The sequence below is a fragment of the Nyctereutes procyonoides genome, unplaced genomic scaffold, assembly GCF_905146905.1.
Source record: "Nyctereutes procyonoides isolate TBG_1078 unplaced genomic scaffold, NYPRO_anot_genome, whole genome shotgun sequence".
Classification (NCBI taxonomy): domain Eukaryota; kingdom Metazoa; phylum Chordata; class Mammalia; order Carnivora; family Canidae; genus Nyctereutes; species Nyctereutes procyonoides.
Window position 1 is genome coordinate 19,756,314 of NW_026575146.1, and position 13,662 is coordinate 19,769,975.

Consider the following 13,662-nt stretch of genomic DNA (forward strand, 5'->3'; position numbering starts at 1 on the left):
CTAAGTTCCCCCATATCCTTGCCAACACTTGCTAACACCTCCTTTTTAAAAAAGAAAAGAAAAAAAAAAAGATTTATCTATTTGAGAAAGAGGGGCAGGGAGTGGAGAGGGAGAATTACAAGCAGACTCCACACTCAGTGTGGAGCCCAACATGGGCTTGACCTAGGCACCCTGCTAATGCCATGTTTTAAAAACTATATCCCTTCAAATTATTGTGTATTGAGATTTCATTGTCAAATTCCTATACAAATATCTGTTCTTGTGTTTAACGGCCATTCATGTATCTTCCTCTGTGAAATGTCTTAAAATGTTGGGTCCTATTTACTAAATTAGGTTATTTTATTAATGTTGGGACAGTTGTTTACATACTCTGGAAGCAAGTATTTTGTCAGATACACATTTTGCAAATATTTTCTCACAATCTGTTGCTTGCCTTTTCATGTTCTTAAAAGTTGACCCATAAAATTTTTATATAACAGTTTTAAATAAGGATATGCAAATATTTTCAATACTTAAACACTAAAATAACAAGTATGGGTTTTTTTGAAAAAAAAAAAAAAAAAACCTGAGATTTTCTGCATACCCTTAATTTACTGATAAAATGTACCCCTGGGATATAACTGTGCACATATTGGACACTAATCAAATTTCCAAAAAAACTTGTTTATGCGATTTAATTGTCTCTTAAGGTGAACCAAATGCTTGAATTAAGGGAACACTACTGCCAAAATACCTGAACCATGACTCCCTACCAGTCACAACATCAATCTTGAGACTTTCAATTTCTAGAGATTTATTAAAATCAGATTATATAATTTGGTTCCTAGTTCTCCAAAGAACTCAAAACAAAACAAAAAATCTTTATAAGCCATCTAATATCCCAACTTCTAATAATCTCTAATAAAAGCGGCAACTTATGGAGTTCCCATTTTGTGTCAGGTGAAGTTGCCAGAGCTCTTATGAATATTTTCTCTAATCTTACCAAACAAAAACCACCCTATAGAATAGGCATTATTGTACCATTTTAAAGATGAGGAGACGGAGGCTCAGCAAAACCAACTCACTCCAGGTCCCTCTAGAGCTGATACATGACAGAATTGAATCACAAGTAGGTACTTTCATCAGTAGGTGTTACTGCCTGTAGGGCATGGTCACGTGGAGCAAATGCCCAGGACAGAATGATTAACACTATAATGAAAACAAAGGCGCTAACTGAGCAGGCATGTGGGGATCTGGGGGCTCCAGCGCAGAGGCTGCAGCCACATGGGACACGAAGGAGAGATTGCTGAGGACACAAACTTCTTCTCACCTGTTAAAGCGTGGGTCTGCATAGGCATCTGGAATGTTCAGGACTTCCCCTGTTCTTGCTACCTGACCAGCAATTCCTTTCTCAATTGAAAATCTGCAGATATAAAAGAGAGGGACATGCTACTTAAGACAGTGATGTAAAATAATTTGAAACATTTCACTACCACTAAATATTAAAAAGCATTGTTTTATTTTAAATACTTGCATTAAGTTTACATTTACATATTCAAAAATCCTCTTATTATATAACATGTAAAGGTAAAGCTTGAGAATCATTTGAGAAGCTTGTTTTAAGATAGAACCCACAATATATTTAATTATACTGGATCACAAATTGAAACTGAGAGATTAACTAGCACTCTCCTCTACTGACCGATAATAATTCTTTATATTTGCAAAGTACCTTATAATTTACAAGATGCTTCAACATAAATTTTCTTTAATTATTTTTTTCTTTATTTACTTTTTATTCCATGCTCAATGTGAGTTTTGAACTCATGACCCCGAGATTAAGAGTCCCACGCTCTACTGACTAAACCAGACAAGTGCCTCTCAACATAAATTTTCTTAATTCTCACGGTAGTGTGAATGGAAGCCCATTGGGTTCATTAACTTGCCAACATTCCTAAAAAGTTAGTGGCACAATAAAAACAAGAATGCAGGTCTACACCAGTGTATTTTCCACCACAATATAACCAAACTTCTAGGTTATATCTGATGTTGAGATACTATTGCAGGACTGGGACTCAAAGGTTTTTGCAACACAAGCATTATATAAAAATAACACAATTTATAACTTCTAGTATTTTTACTTCTCTAATTTGTTAAATTTAAAAGCAGTCAAAAATATAAACATCTGATTACAATTAATTATGTTTCGGTATCTAATATCAGCTCTTTGTTTTATAAATATATTCTCATTTTATAAATAGTTTTCTTATTATAATATCACATAATACATGCATTCATTTCAAAAGTAGTTAAGAAAGAGGTCTATAGTCCATAATATCTAGATTTCAATAGCTTGAAAATAATTCCCGTAATATTACATTTTCAACATTTTAGGCAATAATTAATAACAGGCACTATTCAACATTATTGAAATAAAGCTCAACCTTAAGGGAAAAAAACAGAAGATAATTGACACAAGAGAATTAACTTTCTTAAAACACCAAAAAGTGAACTCAGCATTGCTGAAGCAAGCTTGTTTCATCCTGGTTTTCTGTGCTTTGACCAATGTCAAAGAACAAATTGATGTTTGACAGAACAAATTCAACCGCTGCAAGCAAAGAATATCAGAATCCACATCATGATTTATGCCTGATTTTCTTGGTTTGCTGTGTCCAGCAGGAGATAATTAAGAGGCAGCCCCGTGCATAAATGGCTGGCATCAACTGGTCCATTGACAGAGCTGGAGCCAGCCGCATTCCCTCACTGTTCCTCCCCTGCCTGCCAACACGAACTTCAAGTTATTGTGAAATGAGATCAATACCAGCACTGCAAAGAACACTTGATCCCTCAGCATGAGAAATTACTTTACCTAATGAAAAATTACTTTACCTATCCAAACTGATTTACTCAGGTCTAAAAGACAAATAAACCAAAAATAAAACAGGTAAAAATAAAAACTCAACAGTGCCTCTAATTCAGAGTTCTTTGAGTGTGGAATATAGGATCTGTCACCCTAGGGCTACAGAATGGGAAGTGCTGTGTGACAGGCAGTGGGGAGGCCTGGCTCAGGGCCACACTCCTGTTTCTTTCACATCTGCTTAGCTCTCTTAAGTGACAGGACACGTGGAAAGCAACTCGTAATTAATAAGGAATAGTGTGTTACTACAATGTTGTAACTACCCAAGTTCTTTACATTATTACGTAACAAGATACATAAGCAAAAGGGATGCAAATGTCTTAAAAAAAGGTCAATTTTTAAACGTTAAGCTTGATTCTTAAAAGTTTGGGGACAGTGCTCCTTGTAGATGCTAAGATTGTGATATGATGGAAAAAGCTTGCCTCCTCCACTCAAACTCCACTCTGTTCATCTAAGTGACAGTAGCTACTGCCATTTAAAGGTCAAAGAAGGCTTTAGTTTTCAGATGCTACAAAACTGCGCTATATGATGGATTAAATGAACTGATCAGTTACAGAACAGTGTGTTTAAGTCATTAAATATACCAGGTCAATTTCCATTATAGTCTGGACTTGGAGACAGCCCTGCAGTCCAGGACAGGTTAAGGGCAGTATTTTCTAAGTACACCCTGTTCCTAGACATAGGGAAACCTGCAGACTCCAGGTGGGATGTACCTTTACCTACCTGGGAGCACTAGTAAGTTTTTCCAACATGATTTCCAAAAGGACCGCCTCCGGAAGACGGCATTTCCAGGAGTGACGCTAAAGCTTCCTAGGCGCGGTTTCGCTGGCACTGCAATGTCATTCCCAGAAGTACTACCTTCAGGAGGCGGGTCCTGGTGGGAATGATATCACAGCATGACAAGTACTGTCAGCACACCTGTGAATAGGCACAGAAACGTGGGTAACAGGACACCCGCACAGCTGCAGTCACAGCATATGGACATTCTACTTCCAGCTGTACCTTATTTCTTTGGTCTTCTTGAAGATAGGTTTGCCTTCCTTTTCCTCTCCAATATCAAAAAGGTCTGAATATAACTCCTTGTTCTTATGGTCCACCTGGAAAAGTGCACAACGATCGGCATTCACCAGATTTTTTGCATATATCTAAAGACAAACAATAAAACAAGAGTAAGCCAATGAGAAATTCAGAGTTTAAAGGAAAACTTTATCAGAAATAAATATAAATTCCAGCTGATCCATACTCTAACTGGGTGGAAAATTAGCACAACCAAATAATTATAGGTATACAAGTACAAAAAAAATCTATGTCACTGGTAATGTGCTGACACTAGCAAGTACCAACATGAACGAGTAACAGCTGCTATACATGCACACCAAGGTGCTGATGTTGAAATACTACTAAACTTTTGTGTGGATTGGAAAGCAGCTGCTAGCCCCACTCCCTCTAAGCCCTGCTGCCACCCTGGCCCCCCTTCCAGGACGTCTAGGGCTTAGCCTCATGTCTGGTGTGAGCCTCTGCAAACTCTAAGGCCAGAATCCATTTTGAATGGTTGGCATTCGTGACATAGCAGTTGTAAAAAAATATGAAATGTAACTTCTAATGAGGTTCATATTCACATTTGTTGCATTTTACTTGTTCCACTAAATAGCGTGTAAGAATTATTAAGTGTCTACTCTGGGCCGACACTTTCACACACACATTAGGTGCCTTCCCTCACTTAATCCCCACAGTCACAATATTAAGTCAGGGAATATTTTTATCTCCACTTCATGGGTTAGGATAATTGAGGCAGGGAGGTAACTAAACTTGTCCACTACATGGCTAGTAAATGGCAGATTGGGTATTTGAACTCATACTAACTGTTTTCATGGCCTATATTCTTACAACAAATATGCTCTTTCATTTCTAACTGGAAAACTGTGTATTCATATTGTCATTCACTCGTTCATCAATTTCCCTCCACAATTATTTCTTTAATGCTTGAAGTATCCCACTGTCCTTCATGAGTTGGGACTACAGTTACGATGCAATTAGCATATTCACCTCAATTGAGAACTCTGGCAAGCTTAACCCTCTTCCAGATTTTAGTTGTAAAATTACCGCCCAGAGAAAATGTGTTGATTCTCAGAGAAAAACAGTCATCAAAGTCTATGCAAGAGGGACATGGGCCACCTTGTGGCCAGAGGAAAACATAAAATCTCATGTAAAACTACTTGTCTTTATAAACTATATTCACTCACTGAACAAACATTGGCCATGCCAGGGAGTGAGTATACTGGGTATTATTGGTATGAGAACTTAGTCTGTCTCTTTCCATTAGACTGTGAGTTCTGTGACAGCAGAAACTGCTTCTTTCCCCCCACAGTATTCCAAAAGCCCAGCACAATGTCTAGAGTAGAGGTCAGCTAACTAAAGTCCATCTGCCAAATCTAGTCCATTGCTTGTTTTTATAAATACAGTTCTATTGGGAAAGAATTATGTTCATTCCTTTACGAATCTGCTACAATGCCAGAGCTGAGTGAATGCAATAGAGTACAGCCCACGAAGCATAAAACTTTCCTATTTGACATTTAACAAAAAAAAGTTTGCCAACCTGTAGGTTAGAACATATACGATCTCCATAGCCTAAGCACACTCAATAAATATTTGAGGAAGGATGAATGACATAAAGTTAGGGAGTTAGTATTGCTGGCAAACAGAAGAATCACCCATTTATCCTGCAAACTCATGGGATCTTGAATTATCAAATAATAATCATGATTCTATACTATTAGAGATTACATTATGAAAAGTGAAATTTGTGTCCCTAATGCCTAGGTCATGTTAATTGTTTCATACTCTGGCACCTGTTTATGTTAATATTTATAAAGGTCTGAATGGAATAGATAATTTTGTAGAAAAAGGAAATTTTCTAGAAAAAGAAGCTGAAAAATCTGAATAGAAATTAATCAAAAAGAGAACTGTAAAATTGTCAAAGAATTATCCCCATAAGTGGCCTCAGCCAAAATGATTTCAAAAAAGAATTACTTAAGAATCTTCAACAAATAAATTCACATCTGATTTACAGTGTTCTATGTTCAGAAAGAACAAAACCTTTTCAGTTATTTTTAGAACCCCTGCTACACCACTGATACTGAAAATTGACAGAGATACTATAAAAAAGAAAATCACAGACCAACTTGACCTTGGAAACAGAAAAGAACTCAAATAAAGATTTTAGCAAATCAAACTCAGGGATAAATTAAGATTATGGTATTTAAAAATTAGACTTTAATCAGAACTGTTTAGTATCATAAACTCTACTATTTCATAATTGCAATAAAACAAGGGAAAAAAATCACACAATTACCTTCATGGTTGTCAAAGTGCATGTGATGCAATTCAGCAATCACTCACAATAAAAACGATAAAAATGAAAGACCATGGAGGACTCATCAGGGAAAGCAGGGACACCATCTCCATGCTCTCCCCTGGCCTTGTGACAACTTGCTGCTACCTCTCAGGAAGGAGTTCATACACTTATCTGGAGCCCCAATTTTTACAGCTGTCACCCTGCAGACCTCTCCAGATCACATGGTCTGGAGGCCAGCAGGGCTCACACTGTGGTCCCATGGGATTGTCTACATCACATACTTCCAGAGTTGCTGCCTGATGCTCTTGGTTCCAATCAGCCAGATACCCAGTGCTGACCAAAACCTTCCCCTGTGCAACACTGCTACCTCTTGACATGCCCACAGCAATGGGGACCCATCAAGGATAAATCAGGCCACTTCGATAACCACAAGGCTGGAAGACAACAAGCACTAGGGTGAGTGGGATGATAAGGTTCACTACCTATACAAGGTCCCTCCTTCAGCACCAGGACAAGGCAGTTGTGTCATGTACTACATAGAAACAAGCACAGAGAGTCAAGCAAGATGAAGAAAACAGAGGACATGTTCCAAACAAAGGAGTAAGATAAAACCTCAGGAAAAACAACTAATGAAATGGACATAAGAGGCTTACTGATAGAATTCAAAGTCACAGCCCTGAAGATGCTCACCAAACATGGGAGAACTGACATCATACTCAATGATAAAAAGCTGAAGGCATTTCCTTTAGGATTAGGAATAAGACAAGAATACTCACTCTCACCACTGTTGTTCAACATAGTATTAAAAGTTCTAGCCAGAGCAACAATGCAAGAAAAGGAAATAAAATGCAACCAAATTTGATAAAAAGAAGTAAAACTGACCTGATTTGATATATAGAAGACCCTAAAAACTCCACCAAAAAGAATTATGTTAGAACTAATGAACAAATTCAGTAAAGTTGGAGGGTACAAAAACATAACAAAAATGTACTGAATTCCTTCCTTAAAAAAAAAAGATTTTATTTATTTATTTGGGGTGGGGGGAGGGGCAAAGGGAGAGAATCTTTAAGCAGACTCCCTGTTGAGTGTGAACCCAATGCTCAACCCATGAGATCACAATCTGAGTCAAAACCAAGTCAGATGCTCAACCACCTGAGCCACCTAGGCACTCCCTGTTGCATTCTTATACACCAACAATGAACTATCTGAAAGAGAAACTAAGCAAACAATCCCATTTATGTTTGCATCCAAAGAATAAAATACCTAGGAATACATTTAATCAAGGAAGTGAAAGACCTATACACTGGAAATTTTAAGACATTGATGAAAAAAACTAAAGACACTGAACGGAAAGATACTCCACACTCATGGATTGGAAGAACTAATATTGTTAAATATCCAGATTACCCAAAGCAATCTACAGATTTGATGCAATCTCTATCAAAATCCCAATGGAATATTTCATAGACCTAGAACAAAAAAAATGAGTATGTAACCACAAAATACCTCAAATAGGCAAAGCAATCTTGAGAAAGAACCAAAGCTGGAAGTATCATGTTCCCTGATTTCAAACTATATTACAAAGCTATAGGAATCAAAACAGAATGGTAGAAACGTAGATCGAATGAACAGAATAGAGGATCCACACATAAACGGTTGATTAATTTACAACAAAGAAGGCAAGAATATAAATAGAGAAAGGACAGTCTCTTCAATAAATGGTGCCAGGAGAACTAGACAGCCACAATGGAAAAGAATGAAATTGGACTAGTATTTTATAACATATAAAAAATTAACTCAAAATGGATCGAAGACTTGAATGGAAGACCTGAAACCAGAAAACTCCAAGAACAAAACACCGACAGCAAGTTCTTTGACACTGGTCTTGGCAATGTTTTCATTTGATTGTTTTTGTTTTTGGATCTGATTCCAAAAGCAAAGGCAACAAAAGCAAAAATAAGTGGGACTACTCAAACTAGAAAGCTTCTACACAGCAAAGGAGACCATCAACAAAATGAAGAGGGAACCCACTGAATGGAAGAAAATTTTTACAAATTATGTATCTGTAAATACAAATATCCAAAATATATCTTAAAAATTCATATGACTCAATAGCAAAAAACAATCCAACTAATAAATGGGCAGAGGATCTGAGCAGACATTTTTCCTAAGAAGACTTGCAGTTGGCTGACTGGCACATGAAAAGATGCTCAGCATTATTAATCACCAGGGAAATGCAAACCAAAACCACAATGAGGTATCAACCAAAACCTGTTAGAAGGACCAGTGTAAAAAAGATAAGAAATACCAAATGCTGGAAAGGATGTGGAAAAATGAGAATTCTTGTGCACTGTTGGTGGGAATGTAAATTAGTGTAGCTACTATGGAAAGTTCTTAAAAACATTAAAAACAGACCTACCATATGACCCAAGAATTCCACGTTCGAGTACTTACTCTAAGAAAACAAGACCACTAATATATCTATACCATCGCATTCTTTGCAGCATTATTTACAATAGTCGAGATACAGAAACAACCAATCCACCAATGGATAAGTGGATAATCTGCAGTATATGTACATATAATAGAATACTATTCAGTCATAAAAAAGAATGAAATCTTGCCTTTTGTGACAAGACAAATGGATCTGAAGGCTATTATGCTAAGTAAAATAAGTCAGACAGGGTAAGTCAAGTACTATCTGGTACCTAAGAGACAAAACAAACAAAACAAAACAAAATCCATGGATAGAGAGAACAGGGTGGCAGTTGCCAGTTGGGAGGGGAGTGTGGGTGGAGGAAGGTGGGAGGTACAGACTTCGAATTGTGAAATGAAGAGGTCACGGGGATGTGGTGTGCAGCATGGTGACTATATTCAATGGTATTACAGCACATATTTGAAGGTTGCTGGGAGGGTGGATTTTGAAAGTTCTCATCATAAAAAAAAATTGGGGGGGTAACCTTTTTTTTAAGATTGATTGATTGATTGATTGATTTATGATAGACATAGAGAGAGAGAGAGAGGCAGAGACACAGGAGGAGAGAGAAGCAGGCTCCATGCTGGGAGTCTGACATGGGACTTGATCCTGGGACTCCAGGATCGTGCCCTGGGCCAAAGACAGGCACTAAACTGCTGAGCCACCCAGGGATCCCCAGGGTGGGTAACCTTTTATGGTGACTTTTGATAACTAGACTTATTAGGGTGATCGCTTTGCCATGTACGCAGGCGACGAATCATTACATTGTACACCTGAAACTAATACAATGTTGTTTGTCAGTTACACTTCAATTAAAAAAAACACACACACTTAGGTAAGAAAAAGATAAGACTACACATATTTGATAAGACAAAGTTTTACTGTTCAGTGATAATGTTATTATGTTGAAAATCAAGAAAATCAACTTAAGAACAATTGTAGGCAGTGAGCAAGTCTTCTGTTTTAAGATTAGTGATTTTGAACATGTTTACATTTTTCATTCTCCCCAAATATTAGGCTTTCAGTTTGAAATGGTGCTCTCACACTGAAAAGAAATTGGGAAATCCTAGATATATTTTGAGAATATTTATGAACTCCAAGCATTAGAAGGTCATTCTAAAAGCCATCCGCCTCTCCTATACATGCACATGCATGAGTGTGCACACATGTGCACCCACACACGGAGGTTTACTTGTAAGTGGAAACGGTTTCTGATAACAAGAGTGGATTTAGAATTCAGTGAAAACAAGAACAGTGCTGGAGGCAAGCAGTGAGCTTAACAGATTCTCCTCAATGTATATAGTTCTCCTCCTACACTGTCAAGAGTGTCTGTTGTCCCCACCAGATACTATTTAACAACTTAACGAGTTTTCCTTCTATTCCTAATTTGCTGAGTTTGCATCTATTGGGTGTTGAGCATTACAAAATCTTTGTGTCTCATTACAGTGATGTAGTTTTTCTTCCTTTACTCAGAATTAGGAATTAAATCACTCTGTTGCTTACTGTTGAACCACTCTTGCATTCTTGGGGTGAACGCTCTTTTTTAGCTGTGATGTAATCTTTACTCCTGGATTTGTGGTTCTCATATATTTCTGACTTTTTGTATCAATCTTCTGCTCATGGGCTTTTCTTTTTTCTACCTTTGGATAATACTGGTATTAGGCTGAAAAGCTAGATGATAGCCAGCATTGGTGAGAATATGGAGAAGCTGGAACCTGTGTGCACTGCTGATGGGAATGTAAGATGATACAACTGCACAGAAGACAGTCTGGCAGTTCTTTGAAAACTTAAACACTCACTTCTCATATGAACCAGCAATTCCATTCCTAAGGATACACCCAAAATAACTGAAAACAAGTATTCAAATAAAAAAGAAATGTATAGAGATGTTCAAAGCAGCACTTTTCACATTAGCTAAAACGTGGAAACAATCCAAATATTTATTAGCCAATGAAAGGATAAAAAATGTGGTATGGATATCCATACAATGGAGTATCACTTAGCCATAAAAAGGAATGAAGTTCTGGAACTTGCTACAGCATGGGTGGACTTTGAAAACAGTGTGCTAAGTGAAAAAAGCCAGGCATAAAAGGCCACACATTACTGATCTCTTTTATGTGAGATGCCCAGAATAGGTAAATACATAAAAAAAAGTAGATTAGTGGTTGCTTAGGATTGGGGGAGGGAGTGGTGGGAGGCAGTAGGATGATGGCATAAGTAGGTGATGGCTAAAAGGATACGGAGTGTCTTTTGGAGGTAATGAAAATGTTCTAAATTGACTGGTGATGGTTGCACATATCTTTGAGTATTCTAAAAACTACTGAATTGAACACTTTAAATGGATGAATACTGTGATATGTGAATTATATCTCAATAAATTGTTTTTAAAAGGATAACATTACGGGGATGCCTGGGTAGCTCAGTGGGTTAAGCGTCTGCCTTCGGCTCAGGGCATGATCCTGAGGTCCCAGGATCGAGTCCCACATCAGGCTCCCTGAATGGAGCTTGCTTCTCGCTTTGCCTGTGTCTCTGACTCTTTCTCTGTGTCTCTCATAAATAAATAAATTAAATTAAAAAATAAAAAGATAACAATAATATCAGTCAACGAGTGTTTCTTACACCCCTAGTCAAGCTGTGTCAATTCGTATATTTATATTTTTAGTTTTCTTAATATTTTTGACTTCTTTACAAACTCCTGAAATTTTGTTATAACCAAACAATTTTTTACAATGCAACTAAGTACTCTTTTTCATCCAAATAAAACCATCAATATAACTATGTAAGGAATGGGCTGAAAGCAATAACCCCTAATGTTACTAATTCCCTTCATAAACTTTCTGTCTACAAAACACAGAGCATATCACACTCCATACTCACCTGCCATGATATCAAAGAGAAATACATCATTGTGTATCATGAAGACTGGAGCCAAGCCTATAAGCCTATAACGTATTGTGCAGGCTTACTATCTTTTGAGAAAAGACAGGCAGGAAAATGGGATGGAGCAAAAACCCTCATCAAAATACACAACAGGGTAAGAATGGTACCAAGAAGCCTGATTATGTGTGGAGCACACATACAGGTCAATTTGGCCAGAAGCCACTTCTGTAATGGAGTCTTGCCAGAGCACTAAAGCAGCAATAAGAAAATACAGATGAAACTCAACTTCCTATGGCTTTCAGCTCCAAGCACCTGTTAGTCTTCCAGATAGAGAGGAAGACTTAAGACGAAAGTAAATAGAATCAACCTCAAGATCAAAAAGAATCAGTTGGGAATTCCTAATCTAGTTGATATGCAAAAGGTGTTTTGGAGAATATAAAAAGGAATTAAGTGTTTTCTCAAAGTATAGCTCACCACTAAATAATGAAAAACACAGATATTTTTCCAAAAGTTATTCAAACCCCTCCAAAATTAATTAAAAGTGACAAATCAGAGCAACACCTCCACCCACCAAGCACCATCTTTTCATCATATTTAAAACTATTTATATACCCAATACATGAAAATATTCCACCATGTATTAGGACATGAATCTAAGGGTTCAATACAATCATTTTCAAGATAAAAAGCAACCTACCATTATGTGTTCAAGTAGAGAGTCTATTGCAACTATGTTATCAAAATACGTCCTGAAAAAAGGAACATAAAACTGGTAATTAATCTAAATAAGAACACAGAACATATTAAACTGAATACATTTCCCAGTTTTCTCTACATTTAAGCAAAAAACATATATGTTGATTTATGTCCTTTTGTGGAAATGGACAATAATATTACTTTAGAGAGATAAATGAATGAGAGATAAATTATCATTTACTTTGGTATGAAGTCTCTAATTTCAGAGGATAAATTAAGTAATTATTTTATTGGTAAGTACCTATTTTGAGAGAAAGTTTTGTAGTATTTAACTAAAACTATGAAGGGATAAAATTGGGCTCACCAGATTTAATATTTTCATGAATATCTGAAACAAAAATATTTAAATTTGGTAAATCTCATTAATATAGTTAAAATGTTAGTTTAACTGTACTGAGAAAGCAATGTAATTCCTTTGAGAAAAATATCAGAATACAAGAAATGATAATGGCCTACCGACTTTGCACAAGTGAATTATATACTCATTATTACAAACAGCAAGTAAATCTCTTGGAGATATATGGCACCTCCATTAAAATGTCAACCTGATAAACAGATGAATTAGTAGGAATGTATTTCAGGGAATATGTTGATATAGGATCTATTGGCAAGGTACCGCTTTCACTTTAGGTTCCTGTGAATTTAGCAATGTACTCAGAATTAAGATAACTTAATAGTGATAAACAATGCCTTTTGTTGAAAAGACAAATTAGTCAGTTTGGAGCCAATAAGACTTAGCACATGCTTAATCACTGCTCTGAGGAACGCACAGCAGGAAAGATGGTAAAATCAAATGGGTTTCCCCTAGAGGAGAGATTTACAGGGATTTAACCAGACTGTGGAAGACTCTCAAGGTATTCAGATACACTAGAGTAGGGGAAGGTGCACGGCTCCCCTTTCCACGTGTTCTCAGGTAGTAACGTCATGTGTCCCAGAGACACTGATTCTGTCTCAGACATAGCTGAGCACTCTTATGTCCATGCTTCTCTAATTCCACATTTCAAGAAACCCATGTGTCACAAACAGCAACTTCAGTCTAATTAGTGATGGAGATTACAACACTTCTGGATGCCCATGTTAGTAGGTGCTGCCAGAGTGATGTAAGAGAGAGAGCACAGTCAGAGCTGCTGCTGGTGAAGAACAGGTATGTTATTCTTCTATTAACTTGCCAGAGGACATGACCCTGAAGGGACCACATCCTGGGGCATTATCTTAGATTTCAGCAGTTCAGTAGAGGGTCAGATCTATGAACAATGTTGCCTGAAGCAGGCAAAACCAATTACGAATCTCGACTGTAAG

General features: G+C 37.0%; 1 protein-coding gene across 1 annotated transcript in view; it reads right to left on the reverse strand.

Moving 5' to 3' along the window:
- The window catches only part of PDE10A (phosphodiesterase 10A), a 301,470-nt gene that overhangs the window by 61,787 nt on the left and 226,021 nt on the right, over positions 1-13,662 (reverse strand). Inside the window, exons 10-12 of the mRNA XM_055311551.1 lie at positions 12,305-12,356; positions 3,899-4,041; positions 1,310-1,402 (exon numbers count right to left, since the gene is read on the reverse strand). Of these exons, the coding sequence (XP_055167526.1) occupies positions 1,310-1,402; positions 3,899-4,041; positions 12,305-12,356 (288 nt within the window). The remainder of the gene's footprint in view (positions 1-1,309; positions 1,403-3,898; positions 4,042-12,304; positions 12,357-13,662) is intronic.